The sequence below is a fragment of the Vombatus ursinus genome, unplaced genomic scaffold (genome assembly GCF_900497805.2).
Source record: "Vombatus ursinus unplaced genomic scaffold, bare-nosed wombat genome assembly UNPS02014799.1, whole genome shotgun sequence".
Classification (NCBI taxonomy): Eukaryota; Metazoa; Chordata; class Mammalia; order Diprotodontia; family Vombatidae; genus Vombatus; species Vombatus ursinus.
In genome coordinates, this window is record NW_020954577.1 from 10,000,915 (window position 1) to 10,026,156 (window position 25,242).

Genomic DNA, 25,242 nt, shown 5'->3' on the forward strand with positions numbered 1-25,242 from the left:
GGCCCTGCTTTCCTTGGCAGTGGAAATAATACCAATAATAGTAACCTACATTTCTCTAAGTTGTAATGCATTTTAAAACATTAATAATATTAGCTAGCATTTATATTATACTTCTTAAATATCATCCTATTTGATCCTCATGACAACCCCAGAAGCTGAGTGCAATTATTATCCCAGATGAGGAGGAAACTGAGGCAGATAGAGATTAAGATCTCAGGATCCCACATTTAGTAAGTGTCTGAGGCTGTATTCGAACTTGGGTCTTTCTGTCTCCAGGTCTAGCCTCTATCCACTGTGCCACCTAGTTGCCCATTTGAGCCTCACAGAAGACCTGTGAGGAAGGAAGGAAAGAAGCAAACATTTACTAAGTGCTGACTATGTGCCCGGCACTGTGAGGTAAACACAACAGTAGAACTATTCTCATTTTACAGATTAGGAAACTGAGGCTCAGAAAGGTCTTGTGACTTGTCTATGGCACACAGTAGCAGCAGAGCTGGGATTTGAACCCAGGTCTTCCTGATTCCACATCCCGTGAGCCATCTCCTGCCCCACATACCCTTCCTATGGGTCCAGGAAGGTTGAGGGTGTATGGCGAAAACCGACGCTAAGCAGTCAGTCCATACGTGTTTGACTTACAAAGTGACAGCGCCATGGAACTAGGAGCAGAGCCAAGTTCCCCAAGTGTGGCTCAGCTCCAGTCTCCTCCTTGCCTCGTGACATCTCTCCTGACTCTTCCAGACTCTATTTGTGGTTGTGTCCTCACCAGAATGGATGGGTGTGCTGGAACATGGTGGAAGACTCATTTTTAGCTCTGTTTAGGAGGTGATAATGAGACACGTGCAACGTCTCCCCACGAAGATGTTCGACTTGTTCTCTGTCAGATCTAAATCAATCCCTTTTATGTGCTTTTTTTTTGCTTTGGATGGATGATAGAAACAGTTATGGAGCAGGATGAGAAGCTATATCAGGAGACAAGCCAGGAAAATGACAAACTTTTTGTTTCTATTATAAGACAAAAACCATCGATATGTGTGCCTGAAAGAGAGGAGATGGCCCAGGTGACTGAGCTGCCAGAGCTAAGTGCTTCAGGATCAGCTTTGCAATTTGGAAGAAGGCTGCTGATGTGGGGGTGGGGTGGAGACATGGGAATCCAATACTATATATCCTGGTGCCCTTAGATGCCAAGGTGCTACCATTCCTTCTAAGTCAGCCTCAGAGGCCCCCTGGGAGACAAGAAGATAAAGGTAGTTTTTGTCTTGGGCGACACTATCCTCCCTCACCAGGATCAGCCCCACAGAGCCTCTGAGGTGGCTGTGAATTCTTGAAGGCGAGGCTAGTGGAAAGTAAACTTCAGCAGGACCTAGGGCTGTGGGGCCATAGAACAAAAACTGGAAAGGGCCTTAGAAGTCACCAAGTCCAACCTCCTCATTTGACAGAAGAGGAAACTGAGGCCCAGGATCCTACAGCTGCTGAGGGACTCAGGCAGGATTTGAAGTCTTCCTGACTGCAAGGCCAAAGCTCTCAGCTGTCACATCATGCTGCTGGAAAGGCTTCAAGCAGGGGCCAGTAATAGACAGTGAGAAGCAGGGGCCAGTAAAAGACAGTGAGGATGCGTGCAGGTCAAAAACATTACTCTGTGTATATTTTGTGTATGTGTGAGAGATTGTCATAGTGGTTAAGGAGCTGACGTCAGACAGTCATTTATTAAGTGACTACCATGTGGTAGTTGTTGTGGTCATTTGGTTGTGTCTGACTCTTCGTGACCCCATCGGGGTTTTCTTGGCAAAGATACTGGAGTGGTTGGCCATTTCCTTCTCCAGCTCATTTGACAGATGAGGAAACTGAGGCAAATAGTGTAAATGACTTGCTCAGGGTCACACAACTAATAAGTGTCTGAGGCTAGATTTGAACTCTGGTCTTCCTGACTCCAGGCCCGATGCTCTATCCACTGCACCGCCTAACCGCCCCTATAGCAACAGCAACATGTGGCAGGAGTCGTGCCACTCCAGGGATACAAAGCAAAGCCTTGCTCTCCAGGAGCTCAGGGTTTTCATGGGAACTCCTGCATCCTTGTCCTGGCCCATTATTGGTGCTCTGCACACAGTCAGCCAACCAACACTTAGTAAGCACTTTCTGTATGGCAGGAGCAGTTCTCAGAATCATGGCTCCAAAGCTCTTGGCGGCTATCAGAGACTTTGATACAAAGTAGGAACATTCCCACATTGGTAGGAGACATTTGCTCATCTGTGAATTTTCTGTATTGATGAAATGACAATTCTAGTCCTTATCCCAATAATTTTATATTCACTTCTATACTGTGCTCATTATTTCGTCCTCATAGAATGTTAGCTCTTTGAGGGCAGGGAGTGTTTGGTTTGTGGCTTTGTATTTCTAGCACTCAACATATAGCGGACACTCTATAAATGCATGTTGAATTGAACTGAATTGCCAGGGTAAGTTCAGAGAGCTCATTACCAAAATGTTGGCCCTGAAATTCTGAAGGGGTTTTGTACATGTTACAGCAACAGTGATTCATAAAGACAGTCTGTGGTCTTCCTTAGAGGAAGCTGGTGGCTCAGTGGATAGAGTACTGGGTCTGGAGTCAGGAAGAGTTCAAATCCATCCTTCAGACACTTCCTAGCCTGGTGGGGATTGTCTGACAAAATGGATCCACTATAGAAGGAAATGGCAAACCACCCCAGTATCTTTGCCATGAAAACCTCAAATGGGTCATGAGGGGTCAGACACAACTGAAACATCACCATCACCATCACCATCACCAACACCGTCACCAACACCGTCACCATCACCGTCACCATCACCAACACCGTCACCAACACCGTCACCATCACCAACACCATCACCGTCACCATCACCGTTGCTGTCACCATCACCATCACCATCACCACCATCATCACCATCACCAACACCGTCACCATCACCGTCACCAACATCATCACCATCACCGTCACCGTCACCATCATCATCACCGTCACCAACACCATCACCATCACCGTCACCAACACCGTCACCATCACCGTCACCATCACCAACACCGTCACCATCACCGTCACCAACACTGTCACCGTCACCAACACCATCACCAACAGAATGGTCTTCCTTGCCATTCCTTAACCCCTCATGACATTTGTAAAGAGATGTCAATTTTAAAAATCACTCATTTCCTAGGACTTCTGTCCGGTCTCTCCCTCCCCAAGAGATGTCCTTTATAACGAAGAATATAGAAGAGAAAAGAATCGGTTCATTAAAAACTAATCAGCACATCAACCAAGTCCAGCCTTGTATGTCATGTTCCATACTCATTGCCCCCACCTCAGCAAAGAAGGGAACAAGGTGGTTAATCAACCACAAGAACACAAACCATGCCTAATTGTACCTGGAACAGAGGAGCAAAAGTGTGGGCGGCTGCATCGACATAGATCTTTCAGAGTTTTATGATCAGAGACATTCAAACACAGCGTGTTTTAAATATATAAATGGAGGGCTTGGCCAAGGAAAGGACGCATTGTATTTGAGTCCCCATTTCTTGGCATATAGTTGGCACCTAATAAATGCTTGTTGATTGATTGACTGGAGGCTAAAGTGGGCGTGTGCACCAGATCAGGCAAATGGCCAGATCAGCAGCCCATCGAGAGGCATTTGGGTCATGATCCTAGAACCTGGTTGTGTAAAAAGGACCCCCCCCAATCAAAACAAAAATAATACAGTTATCATTCAAGAAAAAAGAGCAAATCTTGCATCTGTGTCCCTTCCTCTGGGACTTGGGAGATAAGAAATACAATGAAATCCTTCAACTTGGATAAAGAGCAGGGGCATCTACTCTCCGCCCTCTATTTAGGCAGAGAGAAATCCAGCACTTCAGAGTGTAGCAAATGGAGTTTTCCAAACAACTAGAATTTTATTTTAAAAATGAACAAAACTACAACATGTGTGAGTAGCTCTTAGATGTTTGTGTAACTTTTTGCATAATTAAAAAAAATTACAGATCTGTGCCGAAGAACGTGAATGATATGGCAAGGGTGTTTTGAGAGGAAGACAAGACAAAGCGATGAAATTCTGGATCATTTAGTGAATCAGCTGACGATGAGACCATGAGCTAGATTTGCTCCTGCTGGTGCCACACTGTGAACAGATGAGCCGTGAGAAGCTCCCAGTGTGGGTCCAAACACCCCCTGCTATAGGTTTAGGAATGTTCCAACTCTGTGTCCATGTATAAGGTGTTCACTCAGTCAAGGACAAACAGTCCCCTTAGATCTTCAGAGGCAGGTGCATGTATGCGTATGATTATGGGGCAGATGCATTTTGGGATGGTGCTGCACTTTGGCTTTCTTTGGTAAAGCAGGCAGCCACTGCTTTCCTTTAAAGATTAAGAAAGTAGAATTACGGAAAACTTTATTGTGTAAAAGGAAGAGGGATCTTGGAATCACAGAGCTGGAAGGGTCTGGCTCAACATTCATGGATTCTATCTTTAGACCTGAATGAGAATTCCTTCCACAAGCATTCCCCATAAATGATCATCTGGCTTCTGTTGGAAGGCCTCCAGTGAATGGGACCCCCACCCCACTGTGGTTCATTCTGCTGGGGGATGGTTCTGTTAGGAAAACTGTTGTGGTATCAAATTTAAACTTACCTCTCTGCAGATTCTACCCATTTCTTCTAGTTCTGCCCTCTGGGGTGAAATAAAATAGATCTAATCTATCTTCTGCCCTTCAACTACTTGAATATACTTAAGGTATCTTCTCCTCCACCACCACGTACACCTTGATTTTCTCTAGTCTAGACTAAACATCCCCATTTTTTTCAAGAGATCCTCATATTAAGGTAGCTGGATGTTGAAATGGATAATGGATGAAACCTGAGTTCAAATTTGGCCTTAGACACTTACCAGCTGTGTGATCCTGGGCAAGTTCCTTAACTTTTCTCAGCTTCAGTTTCTTCCTCTGTAAAGTGGGGATAACAATAGCACCTCCCTCTCAGAGTTGTTGAGCTCAAATGAGCTAACCTATGGAAAGTGCTTTACAAATCTGAAAGCTTTATATCAATGCTATTATTTGTTGCTGTTAGGTATGATCTTGGGGCCCTTCACTGTCTGGCTTGCTCTCAGTTGAATACTCTTTAGCTTGGGGTGATCCTTCCCAAAACAGAGTACCCAGGACTGAATATCTTGCTCCATGCAGGGTCTTAACAGAGCAGGGGACAGTGGCACACTTAGATCCTTATTTTGGGAACCTTTGCCTCCTTTAACTCTGATGAATTCAATGAAACAGCTTTTGGCATGTGAAAAAAATCAAACAATTAGTAATTTGCATCCAGTTACATAAAATAGCCAATGTCAAAGAGATGTGCTCAAGGTGGTCAATGTCTACACACACACAGGTGTGTAGCACATAGCTTAGTGCTCTGTGTTCTGTGCATGCTGCATTGTGACTCCTTGACAAGTAGAACTTGGCCTTGTGTTTAAAGTCTTTTATTCATTTTTTTTTCATAGATTTATGGAGAGAATTCTTCCTGCGCCGGGAGAGCCCTGAGGAATATCTTTACGGTGCAAGCATCTGACCTGATAAAAGACAGAGTGAACCTTAAGGGTGTTTACAGGTAACCCCATTGATGAATATCATCATGAAAATATCTGTTTAAAATCATTACCTCATTTTCTGACCAGCTGGGGCTCAGGAGGAGTCACAGGGACCAGCCTTGGGCTTGGAATGCTTAACTAACTCACCTCAACCTTTCAGCATCCTTTTTGTTGTTGTCTAGTCAGTTTTCACTTGTGTCCTGTTCTTCAGGACCCCATTCGGGGTTTTCTTGGTAGAGTTACTGGAGTGATTTGCTGTTTCCTTCTCTAGCTCATTTTACAGATGGGGTTAAGTGACTTGTCCAAGGTCATACAACTAGTAAGTGTCTGAGTCAGGATTCAAACTCAGGAAGATGAGTCTTCCAACTCCAGTCCCAGTCGTCTATTCACTATGGTGCCGCCTACCTACCCCTTTAGGATCCCCAACTTTTTTCAAAGTACACTTCAGATGCTACCTCTTATCTGAGACCTGTCCTGACTGGGCTCCTCAGATATGAGTATGTTTTCTCTCTTTGAAATTACTTTGTTCCTTTATGTTTACTTATTGGTTTATTCACTGGATCATCCAAATCAAATAAGAGCTTCATGGGGGCGGGGCCTGATTTGTGGTTGTCTTTTTATCTCCAGCACCTAGGACAGTGCCTGGTGAATAAGCAGACACTTAGCAAATGTTTGAACATGGAGTATGTGGTGGGTGACTTTTGAGATCCCTCAGTAGGCCATGTGCTCAGAGCAGGTCCATTAGGGACATGAAGTTTATGACTCCAATTAGGGTATTGGTCAAACTTGCCTTCAGTACATACTGGGAGGGGGCTATCTCAGGCAAGGCCTACCCTTACCTCTACTGGAACTTTCCTTAGCTCACATTCTGTCATCCACACATACCCCAGGAATTACTGGCTCCCCAGTAGACTCAGCTATCAGCACACATGGATTAAGTGCTTTCTGTGTGCCGAGAACTGTGCCGTGCTACGTGTTGGAAGTTCTTTGGAAGGCTAGATGCTCAGGATCATAGAACCTGACAGTTAGAAGCGCCCTAAAGGTCATCCCGTCCCATCTTTATCTGTAGATATAGATAACACTCCTGCTTGTCTAACCTTTGCTTGAAGCCTCCAGTGAGGCTGAATATACTCCTGAGACAGCCTCAGCCAGTTTTGAGTAATTCTAATGTTAGGGGGTATTTCCTGAGATCAAATCCAAATCTGCCTCTTTTCTCACTCTATCTGTGTCTTCTGCACAAAACAGGACATGTCTAATTTCTCCTTCATGTGACAGCCTTCTAAATCCTTTGGTAGTACAGGCTCTGGGGCTCATTCTTCCAAGCTCACTCAGACCAGCAGATGAGGTCCACAGAGGGCAGCTGAATACTGTTCCCTGCAGGGCTCTCAGGGATAATTCAGAAGGATTGGGGATTTGAGAATAGCTCACTCATGAGTCCCCATCAATATTCTTCCCATTGATCATTAACTGATATCAATTAGCCAGCCAGACTTAATTAGCTTTTAGAAATGAGCTTTTGCTAAGATGATCTAATAGTGAGACAGCACAAAAGTCCGAGACGCACTCCAGTTGGAGGTTTTTGTCTAAGGCCTACAAGGATGTGAGTCTTCAACCAATTTCAGGGCACTCCTTATATTTACACCTAGCTTAAACATTTGATTGGTTGCTTATAGAACTCAACCCAAGAGGCATTCCAATTGGATAAAGGTACAGGGGTGTAGGGAATTTTGTTTGAGACTATAATGGTGACTCTTTCAATCACCCTCCCCCATCCTTATACATTAACAAGCTGTCATGCCCCCTCCCCTCCCTCACCCCACTCTAGTCTTCTCTTCTCCATCCTGAACATCCCCAGTTCCTTTGACTGATCTCCATGAGGCACCAACGTTTGGGTTTTCATTATCCTGTAGACCACCGCTGGCTTCCCTCTGGTTTATCAATGTCCTTTTTAAATAGTGGAACCCAGAACTCCAGACAGTACTCTAACCAAGGTCAAATACATTGGGACTATCCTTTCCTTAGTCCTAGATTCTTTGTCTCAATGCAGCCCAAAATCTCCTTCAGCTTTATGGACATCATATTATACTCTTTGATTCAGATGGGTCTTGCAGTCCACTAAGACCCCCCAGATCATTACTTTACATTTATATTTTTTGAATTTCATCTTATTAGATTCATTCATTATTTTAGACTAAAGTTTGCAGGATCTCTAGAGACACTAGTATAAAAACTGTACAGAATTCTATCTTCTTAAAAATATCACAGGTAGATTCTTAGACCAAAACTTCCCATCCTGCACCTGGTCTTTTGAAACCACTCACTGAAGTAATATTGTAAGCAGATAGATCTGTCTTGCTGTATAGAGAAGCTGGCATGATGTAATGGAAAGAAGGCTGATCTTGAAGTCAGGGGAAGCCTGGGTTCAAATCCTGCCTCTGATACAGTGCTTTTTGAATGTGAATGTGAACACAAGCAAGTTAAACTCTCCTGTACAGCGGTAGTGGCACCTCCCTTCCAGGGTTCTTATGAGGCTTAGGTAAGAGAATATGAGCACTTGAAGTAATTTCTAGAAGTCAGATAATATTGTTGTTACTATAATGGTCTCCATCTAGAGCAGGGCCTATTTCTGGTTCCTTGTGGGCACTGGCAGTGAGCTGACAGCGCATTGACTAGTCTGTCCACATCAACCTGATCCCGCAGCCTCGGTGTCTATGGCAGCTCTCAGTTTTATTTCTTCTATCTCCCGGGGGATTGACTGAAGTTATTTTTTCTCCTGGAAGAAGCTGAGAACATAGAAATGAGTCAGGATCTTGGAGGAGACAAGTGATGCATGAAACACCCCACCTGTTCCTGGACGTGGGAGATGGGGTAGAGAGCAGGAGGCTTGCTATTTCAGATCCCTGGCGATCTGCCAGAAATGGTTTTTTCTTCCATGGACAGAGACACAAGTCGCTAACACGATGGCAAGGAATAGAGTGTTTCCTATTACCGTGAGCTCCACAAATAAATTGAAAAGCCACATTGCCAGTCTGCTTGCAAAACAACTTCATCCGGGAGACTTTGAAATAATCTGTGTGTCAAACACTACATTTCCTCAATAGCAGAAGTTGGAGGCTGGCTCCCAAGCACCTTAGCTGGATAATTTAGCCACTCACTCACCTGTGCAGAATGCTGATGGCTAACGCGCCTGGGTGCTTCCTCATGACTCAGAATGAACATCTGCTATTTCAAAGTCTCAAGACGTGTCTATGTTAGAAGATAATAGGAGCCAGATCTGAAGCTGAGGAGGACCTTAGGGACTGTCTGGTCCAACATCTTCATTTTATACATGAGGAAACTGAGATTCAATGAGGTTAAAGGATTTGCCCAGGGGTTGAACAGAGCCAAAAGACAACATACACGATGACTGCAACAACAAAATGGAAAGAACAGCCACAAAAACCCCCCAAACTCAATGTTGCAAATTTATAAAGAAGAAGCAGGAGTGGAAGGAAGGACATGAGAGGACACTCCTAGCCAACTCCACCCCTGCAGATGTGGGAGGTCCACAAAGTGTCTCACGTTGTACATATTTTCAGACTTTTTGGCTATATAATAATAGCCAGTATTTACATTGATATATTGGTCAGTTACGCTGATTTTTTCCTCTTTTTTTTTTCTCGTTCTTTAAAAATAGTACTTGTCCTATGGGATGACTCTCTGGGAGGTTATTAGGGAAGGATACTAGAAGAAACAATGGTGATGTAAAAAAAGAAAAGAAAGATCTCAATGAAATTTTTTAAAATAATATTTTATTTTTACCAATTGCTTGTAAAAACAATTTTTAACATTTATTTTTAAAAATTTTTTAGCTTCAAATTCTCTCCCTCCCCTTCCCCTTCCTTGAGATGGTAAGCAATTTGATATAGGTTATACATGTGCAATCATGTAAAACATATTTCCATATTAGTCATGTTGTCAAATAAAACATAGACCAAAAACCCCCCACAAAAAATAAAAGTGAAAAAAAAGTCTGCTTCAATTTGCATTCAGACTTCATCAGTTCTTTCTCTGGAGGTGGATAGCATTTTTCAGAATTGTGTTGGGTCATTGCCTTGATCTGAGTAGCTAAGTCACTCGTAGTTGATTATCATATGATATTGCTATTAATGTGTACGCTGTTCTCCTGGGTCTGCTCACTTCACTTTGCATTGATTTGTGTAAGTCTTTGTAGGGTTTTTAAGCATCCTTGTCATTTCTTATAGCACAGTAGTATTCAATCACAATCATATACCACAACTCGTTCAACTATTCCCCAACAAATGGAAATCCCCTCAATTTCCAATTCTTTGCCATCACAAAAGGAGTAGCTACAAATAATTTTGTAAAAACATGTCCTTCCTCCTCTTTTTTCATCTCTTTGGAATACAGACCTACTAGTGGTATTGCTGGATCAAAGGGTATGCAGTTTTATAGCCCTTTGGACATAATTCCAGGTTGTTCTTCAGAATAGTTGGATCAGTTCACAACTCCACCAACAGTGCATTAGTGTCCCAATTTTCCCACATCCTCTCCCACATTTATCACTTCCCTTTTCTGTCACATTAGCCAATCTGATAGGTGGTACCTCAGAGTTGTCTTAATTTGCCTTCTCTAATCTATAGCGATTTAAAGCTTTTTTTCATATGATTAAAAACATTTTTAAAAAGAAATAATTATCAAGGGCTGCTTATTCTATGAGAATGCTTGCTAAACCCCAAGGTTTTTTTTTTAACAGTGCTTATTAGAATTTTTGTATCAACAATAATAATAATTGCTGTCATCCATAGAGTGCTTTGAAGATTTGAAAAATGCTCACACACATTGTCTTTTTTCATCTTCACAATGAGTCTGTGAGGCTAGTGCCTCCAAATCAACCGCTTTTCATTATATCATCAGGCTAATTCGCTAATGAACCCTGGGGGCTCCTCACAGGTCTTCTGCTGTCTGTGCTTTGAAATCTTTAAACTGATTGCTCTTTGTGGCATCACTGTTAGCATCTAGGCAGCTCACCAGGTCAGGCATCATTATCATCAGGGCTCTCATTTAGAGAAGTTGCTTCAAGCTTTTAAAGCATGCTACAGCTGTTATCTCATTGTTACCTCTCCACCACCCTGGGAGGGAGGTGCTGTCATCTTCATCGTCATCCTCATCATCCCCATTTTGCAGATGAGGAAACTGAGGCTGAGGTCTCACGGCTCGTCAGTGTTGGAGGCAGGATTCAAATCCTCATGACTCCAGGTCCTTCATTCACTCTTTCCAGCACCCTCACTTTGCCTCTTAGAGATGCTTTGTCCAAAGTTCCAAACTATGACCCCATACAGACCTCCTATGTTGAAGATTTGTTACGCATAGTCTTCCTAGCCTACTCGGCCTTTCCACTGACTGTAAGATTAACTCTTTCAATGGCTGTAAGTTCTACTTTTCAAATTTTCACAGCTCATAGACCATATACTGAGAGCCAGAAGAGGCCTTGGTGTGCCTCCCACTCATGGTATAGACAAGGAAACTGAGGCACAGGGAGGTTGTCAGTCATTCAGTCAACAGGTACTTAGTCAATGCCAAGTACGATGCTAAGCTCTGGGGATCTAAGGTGAAAATCACCTCTGCCCTCCAGGAGCTTAAATTCTAATAGTCAAGAGAACATGAAAACAATGATGTAATATCTGTATCTGTAATATAGTTGTCTATATTATATGATGTAATTTTTAATTATATATCTGTATTACGTATATATCACATATACACATTTCACATATGTACTCTATGTACACGTAGACACATATACGTATACGCTGTGTATGTGTGTGATTCGAGCTGAATCTTGAAGGGAGCCTGGAAAGTCAGGAGGCAGAAAAGAAGAGGAGGAGGGGGTGGAGGAGGAGGAGGAGGAAAAACAGTGTTCCAGGCATGGAGTGAAAGAGAGATAGTGTGGTACAGTGGAAAGGGCCAGATTTGGAGTCAGAGGACCAGGGTTCAGATGGCCCTTTGCCACTCACTGGCTGTGTAAAATGGAGCAGGTCATTTACAGTCTTGAATTGTCTTCCACCTGTCCAACAAGAGCATCAGACTGGACATCCCTGAAGGTCTTTTTTACTGTGAGATCTGTTCACCCCTGACCAGAGTGGTGGGATACCTCAGAGTTCATGTCCTACCAGATCTGGGTCAGTGTCGTTATCTTAGGGTCATGGGTCCTTAACATTAGGAGGTTGCTTAGGGTGATAGTCTAGACCAGGGCTTCTTAACCTATTTTGTGCCATGGACCCCTTGGCATCTGATGACCCCTCTGGATCCCTTCTCACAATTATGTTTTTTAAATAATTGAAGGAAATGCTGGGTTTCAGTTAGAGGTGAGTGAAAATGAAGTCTTTTTCACCGTCCAAGTTCATGAACTTCCTGAAATCTCTCCACAGGAAGCAATCTGTGGACCCCATGGTAAGGACCCTCAGTCCAGCTCATCCATCCACCCCATTTCTGCTGAGCCTTACTTTCCTCATCAGTGAAAGGAGTCTCACTAGCTGCCCTCTGTGGTCCTTGCCAGTTCCAAATCAGAAGCTTGGATGTGAGACTTGTCTCCAGCCTTTAGTACTCCCCTCCAACTTCTCCTTGAGTAAAAAGGTTTTAATTCCATCAATATCAAGCTCACCCCTTCTGGACCTTTCCCAGTGGATCAGTGTCTTGCCTACAATATGAAACCCAGGACTGAGCTCGGTGAACCCATCTGGGGTCTGCCTAGGGCCCAGGACACTGGGGCTATTTCCCACCTCCCTCTCCTCATTCGCCTCAATGCTAAGGCCATTCCAACACTTTGTTCATCTTAGAGTCATTTACAGTTGTCCTGTGTTTGTCTAGGAGGAGCTGTGTGGGTTCCGAGCTCGTGGACTGGCTTTTGGAGAACTGTCCTTTCGTTCAGTGTCGCTCCATGGCTGTTGGTGTGTGGCAGCTACTTCTGGACATGGGCATCATTCTCTCAGGTTTGTATCCTAAAACCAGCGCCTTGGGATCTCTGATTTCACTGCCCTTTCTTTATTGGGCCTGTGGCTTCATCTTTGTGTGGCATCCCCATTTTGAAGGCTCCTTCTATCAATTCAGGTCTGTACCTTTTATTTTCTGTCTGCACCCTATAATCTTAGTGAGTTTCATGGGGCAGTGAGATGAGTAAATGACTTACCCAGGCTCACCCAGCCAGTGTGGGTCGCAGGTGTGATCTAAACCTAGATGTTGCTGGTTTGGAGAGATTGGCTCTATCCACTACTCCAGTATTGATACATTTGCTGATCAACTATAGGTGGCCTTACCAAACCAAACCTTGCCCCCTTTATAAAATGGGCAGAAGCTGAGCACACCTCATTTGTATTGGCAATTCCCCCCCCTCCCCGAGCCACCATGAATATCTTTGTATTCCTCATGCCATGGAGATGGTTTAGGTGTTGGGGGCAGTCTTTTCTAGACAGGTCCTGGTCATCAACATTTTAGAAAGATGCTTGGTGACCTACCTGCTAGGACAGAGAGAGGACAGGCTCTGTTCTGTTCCCAGTCCTCTCTCCTCTTCCTGGGACACTCCCACACTGATTTTTTTTTTGTTTTCTTATAGTTTTGTTTTTTTTTTAAACTAAGGACATCTTGAATTACTATATGTTTGTGGGTTTTCCTGACTGGTTTGTAGTTGTTTCCAGAGACTGGTTTGTCAGATGGTGAGAAAGCTTGCTTCCTTTTAAGTTGGACTTAGGAATCCCCAATTCCCAGTTACCCCGCTGCATTTGAAAGGGGAGCCTTGGCAGCTTAATTGGAAGTGATTGATGTCAATTCCTGTGGTTTGGCAGGGCGTGGGTGGGGAAGGAAGGGTTCCATTCCAGGAGATGAGGATTCTTTATCTAATGTTGCCAAGGCGGCCCCTTGGCTTTAGATTGGAACATTGAAGCCCTGAAGGTTGGTTGTTACTGGGTGACCTTTACCCTCCAGTGAGATGGTGAAACCGAGAGCCTGGACCTTCCCAGGGTGGCTCCAGCCCAGCTTCCCAGGCTGGTTACATATTACTTCCCCTTAGATACTTTGTGTTCCAGATGAACTAACACTGTTCCCTCTAGTTGATATCTCATCTCCCACCTCCACACGCTTCCACAGGCTGTTTCCTCTTGCTTGGCATGCTCTCCCTCTTCTTGGTATCCCTAAAGTCCTTCAAGGCTCAGCTTGAGTCCCTTCAGCCTACACAGGGACCTTTGCTGATCCCCCTCCTTCATCCCAAATATCTTCTATCGACTTCTCTCTTTACTTGTGTCTAAGCAGAATGGAAACTCCTTGAGGTCAGGGGCTGGTTTTGTAGGGTCATAGCTTTAGATTTGGAAGAGACTTCAAAAGTCATTTACTCCATTTTATAGATGAGGAAACTGAGGCCCAGGGAGGTTGAATATCTTGCCTAATGCCATGCATGTCAGGGTCTAAGTGCAGAGAAAGTGTTCTTCTACTCTGCTGTGCTGTGTTCCTGGGGTTAGTGCGGTGCCTGGCATTTGTTAATCTATTGAATTGAATTGAAGTGTATTGACTTTTTAAAAAAAAACCCTCCTGGTCGCATTTAGAAAATGGAACTGATTCCTATTTGGCATCTGAACGAGTTAGTGTTTCTTGAAATCCAGCGGGCAGTAGGACAGGGCTCAGTCTTGATGACCTGAGGCCTTGTCTCCAAACCTTGGACTTGTCCTGTAGAGTCGTTAAGATGCTTTCCTTATTTTTGAGTCATTTACACTTTTCCTTCCCTCTTGGGTTCATTTCCTGTTGTTTCTGTTTGCCTAGGTCATTGAAAGAGTTGCAACAACCACAGGAAACTTAGGGAGATCTGCCTGTGAAAATGCAAGCATAAAGCGGAGGAATAGTGGTTCTCTTGGGAGGCCTGGGAGGGACCCCTGGGACCGAGGATTCTTGCTGGTCTGATCAATCTGGGAAGACTTTGAGCAGGTCTCTGGTAATGGAAGGTTGTCTAAGGCCCGCCTAAGTAGGGGCAAGGAAGCTTCTGGGAAGCCTGACTGGGGCAGGAAGCTACTGCCCAGTTCTGCTACAGGGTGAGAGGCAGCCTAGAGGCCTTGAAGACTTAAGTTTGAATCTCACCTTTGACATATAGAATAGGTGCTTAATAAATGCTCACTGACTGACACTTACTGGCTATGTGACCAGAGGCAAATCACTTTCCCTCTGCCTCTTTTTTTATATCTGTAGTACCAGGCTTGAATGAAAGCATCTATTTGAAGTCCTATGCGACTCTCCATTGTTATTATTATAAGGTGCTGAATTTTTATGCCACATAGTAATAATTGCTAATATTTCTATGGCACCAGAAAGCATTTTCCACATTATTGCATTTGATCTTCATAACCATCTGTGAGGTAGATGCTGTTATTATCCCCATTGTACAGATATGGAAACAGAATCTGAAAGTGAATGACTGGTACAGGTCACCAACGTTGGGCAGGATTTGCACATGTATGCTGGAATGGGAAGAGCTGGCTCTGGGTTCAGAGGACCTGCATTCTAGCCTTCCTTCTGCTGCTTCTTATCTGTGTATTTTTGGGCAAGTGGCTTCTCTCTGGGCCTCCGTTTCCTCATCTGTTAGATGGTGGATTGGTTTAGATGGCTTCTCAGGGTACTTTCCAGCTCTCCATCTCTCTAGTTTTCTCTTCCACATCTAGAAAAGGAGGGGGTTAGACTAGCTGACCTCAAAGGTCCATTTCATCTTGAAAGTGGTGATCCTAGGAATGCTCAAAGACTGTTTACTAAGTTAGAGAGGGGCTGCAGCTTGCATCTGAGGAGGAAGTTATTCACAAATCCTTGTAGCTTTGAAGTTTAAAGAGAAAAGACAGCCATGTTGGGAGGCCTGGCATTTGAAAAGAAAAATACACATGGTGTCCCTGTGTCTGTGACATGAGATAAAAAGGAAACCTGGGTAGATTTTTGAACTAATGGATCCCTTTTTGTTTTTCCCAGTGGACCAGCATCTGTATTTCCAGGACACCTACGTTTTCTACCAGTTTTCCTCAGATGAATGCAGCTACCTGTACTGTGAATACGAAAGGGCCGAGGAATGGCAGAATGGGGTGCGCCTCCTGCTACAGCTGGTGCCGCTCAGCCCATCAAGGGGGGACGACTGTGACCTGTAAGTCACCCACTCCTCTCTGACTCAGCTTCTTCTCCTTTCTGACTGCTATGCGGGGAGGTGCAAATCAAGAGGGTGAGAAAACCCAAATTGGAACCAAACAGCGGCTTCCTGGGGTTCATCTATCTTGGCATCAGCCAAGTTGTGACTTTCTTTCCTTAAGAGCAGGGCTCAACAGCCTGGTGGGAAATCATGGGAATACAACATTTGGCAAATTAAAATAAATGAATCCTGATTACCATCACTTGATAGGGAAATGCTATATCATGAATATGTAAAAATGGGTGAAAAGTAGCAAAGGAGTTCCAGCTGGGACAGGGGGCTGGAGGTGGGGGCCAGGGAGGGGGCAGGAAGATGGATTTGGGTTTTTAGCCTAAGGCAAGTCCAACTTAAAAAAAAAAAGAAAGAAAAGTTACTTCCTGACCTTTATCCATAACCAAAATAACCATTTTCTTTTACCTGATCCTCATTATATGGTAGAATTGATTTTAACCCTCTTCAGCTTGGTGGCTTTGAGCCTGGTCTGGAATGTGCTAGGCTCTGAAACGATCGAGGTCCTTTCATGGTAAGCAGCAGGTATATGACTTAGCTTTGAAACAGCACAGATTCCCAGCTTTGGAAGGGAGCTTCAAGGCTGTCTCAGCCCAGATCATGACTGACAGAGAATTTCTTCCACCCCCTCCCCTAGGAGGGGGCATACCACCTTTCCTCGAGGAAGTCCGATAAGGGGAAACCCACGGCACATTCATTCCTCTCTGTGTCATCACTATTTGTAGGGAGTTTTTCCTTATCCTCAAGCCCAGATTTGCCTCTGAAACTTCCACCCATTGCTTCTGGTTCTGTCTTGTGGACCAAGAAACACAAGGCCCACCCCTTTCCACCTGATGGTCCCTCAAGTTCTCAAAGACAGGTCTTTTCTCACCCTCTAAGTCTTTCCTTTTCCAGGCTAAACATCCCTATTTCTTTAGCTGGGTCTTGAAATGCACAGGCTCAAGGTATTTCACTATCCTGATCGTCTTTCTCTGGACACTTGACAAATTATCATTATTTCTGGTTTTTCCCTTAAATTATAGTGCCCAGAAATGAGCACGGGCTTGAAGTGGGGTCTGGCCCGTTCAAAGGCAGCAGGTCTATCTCTTCCCTGGTCCTCAAGCCTGTGCTCCTCTTAATGTGTCCCGAGGCAGCAGTGACATCTCTTGGCTTCCACCTCACACTGTTGGGAAAGTGATGCTGGCTCTTTCCTGGATTTTCACTAACAATCCCTTTGATAATCTCTTCAGAAATTTGCTGAAGCTGATGACAAGCTCGCTGGCTTGTTGTATGAAGATGCTATTCTCTTTCATTTTTTAAAAAGATAATTGAGACATTTGCTCTTCTCCCAGTTCTGTGGTCACTTTCTCATTCTGCCTGGTCTTTCACCTAATCATCTCTGAAAGTGGCCAGGCCATACCTGTAAGGTTGTTTTTAAGACCCCAGAATATAGTTCACCTGGACTAGATGACTCGAAATTATCAAGTGGGTTATTACTGTGCCCTATAGAACTCATCTCTTTCTCATTCCCATGCACATGGTCTGTAGTATATGCTAATACTGGTATCACTTCTGAATCTGTTCTTGTTTAATTTTAACCATATAATCTCCATTGTGATTCCTTGGCCACGGTGCCTTGATTTTCTCACATGAATATATCTTTATCTGAAAAGCCACCTTTCTCATCACCTCCTTTTAATCTATCCTGTTTCTTTTAAATAAGGTCTATCATTCCAGACAGGAAGGGCAGTTAGGTGGTGGAGTATAGAGCGCCAGGCCTGGAGTAAGGAGGATCTGCTTTCAAATCCAATCTCAGACATTTACTAGCTGAGTAGCTCTAGGCAAGTCATTTAACCCTGTTTGCCTCAGTTCCTCATCTGTGCAATGGGCTGGAAAAGGAAACGGCAAACCTTTCTGGTGTCTCTGCCAAGAAAACCCCAAATGGGGTCACAGAAAGCTGGAAATGATTGAAAATGATTCAACAACCCCCCACCACCACAACAAATCCTTCCAGAGCCAAAATCCAGTCATGGTCTCGTCTTACCAAGGTTTGGTAGTATCTATAATAACAGAGTTTCCTCCTTGCATTAGAATCTCTGTCTTTTTCCTTGTTATCCATATGTTGTATATTTGTATGTAGATGGTGAGGCCATGGGATTAATTAGTGGCTTTTTTCTTGTATTTTGTTTCCCTTGAACTGAATGTTGTAAATCTCTATTTTTTTATACATTGCATATAGTCAGTATGGTTTCTGACTTGATGACTATAAGCAGGCAGATTTTCTCCATCCATTCCCTTTTATATTTTATTCTTTTGATTAGATTTTCAAGACTCCAGGAATCCACATTATTACCACCCCTTGTTAGATATACTCCATCCATGTCCTGGGACCTGTTGAGTAGACAGCATGGGCTTGTTCAGAAATAGAGGAAGATTCATTCCTCCTTCAGATCCATTTGAGAGTTTTTGAAAAGGCTGCTGGTTTATTCACACATTGGCTCATTAAGTGCGTACTAATGTGCAGTGCCTTTTTAGCTTCTGCAGAGAAGCAAAGATAATACCAACCTTGCTTTCTAGGAGCTTTTAGTCCATTAGGAGTGCTAAAACCCATACACAGATATAATGGGTATTGGTAAATGGATAAGAAGTACCAGTAGAGTTCTATTGGAGAAGAGGAAGATGAGGAGCTATTCTTGCCTATGGGGTTGAGGGGGAGATGGAGAAGTGCCATTTGAGATGAGCCTTAAAGAAAGGGTAGGATTTCAAAAAGGTAGAAATTAGTGGTGCTGTAGACTTTGTCCCAGTCATGGTGAATGATGGGAGTAAAGGTGTGAAAAGTGTGGAACATTTTCGGCAGCTAGAAAGATAGTGGGAAGCCTGAATATCAGAAGACATTGAACTTTATTAGGAAGGCATAGAGGAGTTTTCTAAATGGTTTTGAGTAGGGAAATAATGTGACCAATCCTTTGCTTTGGGATGGAGAAATCTGGCAGTAGTGTGTAATATGACTTGGAGAGAGAAAGGATAAAGACCCCAGGAAAAGAGTTCAGAGGGCATCCTGAATGTGAAAAGCCCATGGAAGCTTCAGGGGGCTATATAGACAGGTACAGTGGTGATTATAGTTAGTATTTGTCAGAGGGTAGAAAAAAATCCTTTCATTCTGCATATTTCCAATGGAGCTAGCCATTTTCTGAGAGCAGGTGGATGACATGTTCATTTGAATTTTATGAGATTTTCCAGGAAAGGATAGTGGTTTGGTTTTTAAGCATTTGTCAATTATTCTCTCTCTACTTCTAGTCCATCACATTATGAGTCATCTATACACTAATTTGTAAATGGGTCACTGATAAAAACATGTTATTTGTGTTTGTATCCCATACATTTGCATAATGGAGCAGAGACTACATTAATTCTTGGAAATAAACTGTCACCCGGGGTCTCATTTTCTGGGTCTATTCACCTCCATGTGACATGGATGACTCGGTGCTGAAAACAAGGAGGAAGAAGAGAGGGCTGTTTGTCATTGTCCAGAGCTAGGGAGAAACTGCTGCTAAGTTTCAATGAAATCCCTTCCTGGCTTATCCAGGATAGAGAAAAAGTATGGCCGAAGGAAAGCCAAAGGAAATACGATGGTGATGGTGATGGCGATGGTGATGACGATGGTGATGATAGTGATGATGTTGGTGATGATATTGGTGATGGTGGTAATGATGGTGATGATATCAGTGATGATGTCTATTTTTGACCAAGCCTGTGAGCTTTAGAGGGGTTCCTGGTGAGGAAGCTCCCTCTCCCAAAGCAGGTCTGTACCTACTCTGCAAATTCATCTTAGAAAGTAGCTTCTCAGGGGCAGCTAGGTGGCACAGTAGATAGAGCACTGGCCCTGGAGTCAGGAGGACCTAAGTTCAAATCCGGCCTCAGACACACACATAACACTCACTAGTTGTGTGATTCTGGGCATGTCACTTAACCCCATTTGCTTCGCCAAAAAACAAAACAAAACAAAACAAAAAAGAAGTACCTTCTCTGTAAGAGGCAACATGGCGGTAGTGGATAGAATGAGCCTCAGAGTCAGGTAGACCTGGGGTCAAGTCTTCATTCTGACATACACTGGCTGTACATCTCTGGCCTAGTCACTTAACCTCTTCTTCTCAGTGCCCTAGGCAATGATAATAATATTGAGCTATTGATGAGAAGCAGCATGGCCTGCTGACTAAAATGCTGGACTTGGGACTCAGGAGGGACTGGATTCAAATCCTGCCTTGGACACTAATTAGCTGTGTGACCCTAGGCAAGTCACTCTCCTTCTCTGAAGTTCCTTTTCCTCATTGGTAAAATGGGCATAATAATATCTATAAGGCCTACTCCCTAGGACTGCTTTGTTGTTGCTCAAATTAGACAGGTGTGTAAAATGCTTTGAGATCCTTGAGGCACTCGACAAATGTCACCCATTCCTGTGAAATGTTTTAAGGTTTGCAAAGGATTTTGTTATGTGCTGCCAGCTTGTTTGATCCTCACAATGCTATGGTGAGGTAACAGTGTGGTGCAGTGGAAAGGGAAGCCAAGACTACAAATCCTTTCTCTACCTCTTCCTACCTGTGTGACTTTAGGCAAGTTACTTCACTTTTTTGCTTTTGTAAAATAAGGAACTGGCAGCAGTTGACTTCTAGGGTGCTTCCTAGCTCTTAATCTATAATGTTATTATCATCCCCATTTTGTAGGTGGGAAAACTGAGACTTAGAGAGTTTAAATTTTTTTAAATCAAAGAAGATGAAGAAGGGAAGTAGGTTAGGGAAGCTGAGACTGGCTGGGGAACACAGATTCTGGTGGCAGTGTGGGGATGGCCATTGCTGTATTCTGTTTTCCAGAGGTCCAGCAGACCATCCCCTCTCTGTTCCTCTCCCTTTGCATTTCTGATCGGAGACATCTCCTTCACTTTCAGAATTATATCTATAAACAAGATTTTCTTTCTTGATATTGTCAAGGGAACCACCCACTCACCTTTATTATAGCCACAAAAATATGAGTCACTATTTATAATTGTACATTAAACAGATTATTTTTGTTTTCAAAATGTATATGTGTCATTAAATTTTGCATTTTCAATTATCATGCATCTTTATTTTCCTTCCCATGCCTGTCCCCTGACTGGAAAAAAAGAAAAGAAAAACCAAATCCTTATAATAACGCTGCAGGTTTAAATAAAACAAATTCTGATTTGTTCAGAAGTCTCCAAGAAGCACAGAAGAGAACTCTAGCCCTTCAGATTACAATTTGAGATGGAGGCCTGAGATTGCCAGCCTTTATCCCAAATTACACCTGTCCATTTATGAAACTTAGTTTAGTAGTTTTAACCTAAATTTGATGTTTTGGCCAAATGGAGCTGAGGACTTGGAATGAAGAAGCCTGGGTTTACCTCCAATCTGGGCTCAATTGAACAGTAACAGTAGAGATGATAATGACTGTAAGAGGTAATATTTATATAATGTTTTAAGGTTTGCAAAGTGTTCTGCCTATACCATCCCATTGGAGCCTTGCCCATCCTGTGAGGTAGATGTTCTTAGCCCCATTTTACAGATAAGGAAAGAGAGGCTGAGAAAGAAGGGCCTTGTCCAGAATCACCCAGCTTACATCAGTATATTAAAGATCTGTGATTTTGTTATTGTGTGCTTTTCCTGGAATGACAGAGAGTGACCCTTCACAGATGGTATTTGACAACTCCTGTGGCTCCCAACCCCAGCCCCCTGCAGGACACCTAGGCATGAACCTCTATTTAGGATGGTCCTCAAATGACAGACATAGCCCATCACCAGTTGTCAATACATTTACATAACATTGTCCTCTTGTCCCTGAATCATTAGTACCTAAGGACAGCACCTTGCCCATAGTGGTCTCCACAGTATTGGAGGCCTAAGAGTGTTACTGCTATTTAGATTTACTGGCGCCAATCATTGATCCCATTGATTTAGAATGGTTATTAAACAGATGGACTTTGGGAAATGAAGCATGTCCTAGTGGAAAGAGCCATGAACTTGGGAGTCAGGAGGAATGGGGTTTGATGCCTGACTGACACTTAGTTGCCGTGTGACCATGAATAAGTCACTTAATCTCTCTGCCTCAGTTTTTTCCTCTGTAAAATAGAAATAGTAATACCAATGGTGAGAGCCAGTGTGGCATGGTGGATAAAGATCTGGCCTCAGAGCCAAGGGGACTTGGGTTCAGGTCCTGTCTCTGACACATACTGGCTCCATGACTGTAGGCAGATCATTTCATTTCCCAGTGCTCTAGGAAACTATCCCAAGACTCTAAAGCATAGAAAAGATGGTGGCCTGAATTGGTGGAGGGAGGTTTTTCATCTAAGAGTTGCCTTTACCAAAAAAGTCATGGGTCCAGCCCCTTTCCGTAGGCCCTGATACCCGTAGCAACTTCCTTAAGGTGTGAGTGTGAAGATGATCCAAGATTAATGTGTGTGTGTGTGTGTGTGTGTGTGTAAGAGCTCTTTGCCAATCTTAAAGTTATGTAGAAATGCCAGCTATTATTATTACTGTGTGATGCCATTAACTCAATGGCATGGAGGTGCAAAGGTGGGTCCCCTTCAAGAGGTGAGTGACACATTTGCATTGGCGAGGTTAGTGTCATGGAAGTTCCATCTCTCCTTACCCTCAGCCCTCTTTACTACTTTGTTCTTCAATCTAGATAGAGCATATTCAGAATATAGGCCTTAAAATCCCTGAAGGAGAAGGGCTCACAAGTTCGAGAGCTGGAAGGTATCTCAGAGGACATCTAGTCCTCATTGTAGAGAGGAGGAAACTGAGGCTCAAGGAGGTTGCATATGGCTTCCAAGGTTACACAGTGAGCACATAGGTGCAGTGGCTAGAGGGTTGAACTTTGAGTCAAGAAAACCTGAGTTCAAATTCTGCCTCTGACATTTACTGGCTTTGTGACCCGGGGCAAGTCACTTAACCTCAGTTTCCTTTTCTGCAAAATGGGGGTAAGAATAGTACCTTCCTCCCAGGATTGTTGTGAGGATCAAATGAGATAATAATTGTAAATGCTTAGCTCAGTGCCTGGCACAAAGTAAAAACTATATAAATGTTATTGATCATTATGAGTATTATTGGTTGTAGAGGATAAATAAGAGAGGAGAGTGGAGGATGACTCCAGGGTTATAGATTTGATTGACTAGTAGAATGACGGCACACTCAAAGGGAAAAAGGAAGTTTGGGGCCAAGCAGGATTTTATAGAGGAAATGATGAGTTTTGTGTTGATCATGTTGAGTCTGATATGCCAATGGGGGAGGTTTAGGTGAGATTTAAGAGGCAGGGATGGGGTTAAGGTTCAGGAAGGAGGTTAGAGATTAGTTGATAGACTTGGGAATTGCCACTTTGAGATGAGAGTTGAACTCATGGGAGTAAGTGAGATCAACAGGGGAGAGTGAGAGAGTGCAGAGAGGAGAGGAGAGGGACCCCTAGAGCCTTTGGGGTGTCCAGCTCAGTAGGGTGAGGGATGGTTGATTTGGCATGAGAAAAAGGAAGCATCCCAACAGGTCCATGGGAGAAGAGCTGGCAGAACAGAGATACTTAATGCTCTCCCAGTGTGATTTAGCCCTAGGAGGAAATCCCAGTGGGGAACATAAGATCATCACTTTAGAGCTGGTAGGTGCCTTAGAGGTAATTTCATCAAACCCCTCATTTGGGGGAGCTTGAGAAACTGAGGTTTAGCAATGGAATGGTTTGTCTAGGGTCACAAGGTAGTTTCAGAGCCAGGTTTTGAACCCAGGCCCTCTGCCTTTTAGCACTGCCCTCTTTCCATTGGTCCCCAATGCCTATTGCAAGGCAATTAGTCTGTTTCTTTTATCTCCCCCCCATGTTTTCCTGGGTAACCAGGGCTTTCCACAAAGGTGTGTCATGCACGCGTAGGCTGGTAAGGGAGAAAGCTCAGGCACTTTAGTTGAGACACTAATTGGGCTGCTTATCATCTAGACAAGCCAGATCTGGGTGACGCCCAGGGAAAAAAGCATATCTCCCGGGATGTTTGGGTTCCCCCAAGTTGTATAAAGCTCTGGCCCCAGGTTGTCGAGAACAGATTTATGATGGGATGTGTGCAAGGGGCCCTGGGAGTGTGGAATGCAGCAGGCTCATGAGCTCAGCCATCAGGCATCTCCTGGTGGGAGAGAGCCATGAAAAGGCAGGACTCCCTGCCTCGGACAGCCAAGGCAATTTGAGCCAGCACCACTCAAGTTCCACCACTTGGGGTCCCACTCGCTCAGCTTTGCCCTCGGCTGCCTGGTCAGTGATGAAAAAGTGACAGGGCTGGAGTCAGAGGGCTTGGGTTCAGGCCTAGCCTCAGCCACTGACTGGCTGTGTCACCTCAGACAAGTCATTTCCCATCCCTGTGCCTCAGTGTCCTCGTCTGTAAAATGAGAGGATTCGCCCAAATGGCTTCGACAGTTTCTTCCAGCTCCACATCTAGAATCCTGCGATTGAATTTTCTCACCTGTGAAAAGGACGATGAAACCTGTCTATCGGATGCTGCCTCCCTGACAGGATCGTTAGGCTTAAATGAGATGGTTTGCTTTGCAAACTTTCAAAGCGCTCGACAAACATCAGATATAATTATGATGATTCTCCTTCAAGTCTCGAGTCCTGCAGAGCAATCGATGCCAGCAGGACGTCATTCCCAGCTCAGAAAAGCTTGGTTAAATATCAGGGAGCGTTTCGTGAATACCACCAGGGTCCCACAAATTACTCTCTTGGAGACTGTTCTGTTTTGCAGAAGTCCGATATCTTTTCTGAAGTTTAGTGCCAGCATGAAAAAATCCTAAGGCCTTTGTTCTCATTGCTGCTTTTATCAGACAGCCTGTCAATTACTCTTCCAAGCCCTCAACTGTGTGAGTAATTAAATTACGCATTGGAAACCAGCAGTGCTGGTTCATACCTGTATGTTAGGAAATCTTGTAAAATCCGTGGTTTGGAGTTAGTGACTCCAGTGGAAAGGGTGTAATTTAAAAGAAAAAAAAGATTTTAATACAATTTCAAGAAACTAAAGCCAGAATTGATCAACTGGCTTTTCATTTTTAATTCCTGGAGATGTTCCTATTAGAGGGTTTCTGAGTCTAGGGAGGAGCCCTTTGCCCTCTGTGGATAAATCGAGAGTTGGCTTGTTGTGCTTAGCTATGAATGGAAATCGATCATGGGGCTCTGATCTTGGAGTTGCTTTCTTAGGGGTGTAATTACCGTGAATCCTCCTGGCTCCACAGCTTGTATTTAAAGGGATTGCTTGTTGGAATCAGATTTGCCACTGGTTTTCATTATCCATGTGAGTGTCTACGGCCAAGGTAAAAAAAATTAAAAACAAGTTTTCCAATCTAAAGAGGCATTTGTATATATTCTCTCTCTCTCTCTCTCTCTCTCTCTCTCTCTCTGTCTCTCTCTCTCTCTCTCTCTCCCCCCT

At 43.7% G+C, this 25,242-nt stretch overlaps 1 protein-coding gene across 3 annotated transcripts in view; it reads left to right on the forward strand.

Annotated features, from left to right (window-relative positions):
- RAPGEF5 (Rap guanine nucleotide exchange factor 5) overlaps positions 1–25,242 on the forward strand; it is a 235,505-nt gene that overhangs the window by 38,716 nt on the left and 171,547 nt on the right. For 2 of the 3 annotated variants that reach the window (XM_027872073.1, XM_027872074.1), the window contains exons 1-3: positions 5,544–5,616; positions 12,467–12,588; positions 15,590–15,758. In XM_027872073.1, coding sequence (XP_027727874.1) covers positions 12,537–12,588; positions 15,590–15,758 — 221 coding nt within the window. In that variant the 5' untranslated portion in view covers positions 5,544–5,616; positions 12,467–12,536. Of the gene's footprint in view, positions 1–5,509; positions 5,617–12,466; positions 12,589–15,589; positions 15,759–25,242 lie in introns of those variants that run through there. The other variant, XM_027872072.1, reaches the window with a different exon arrangement.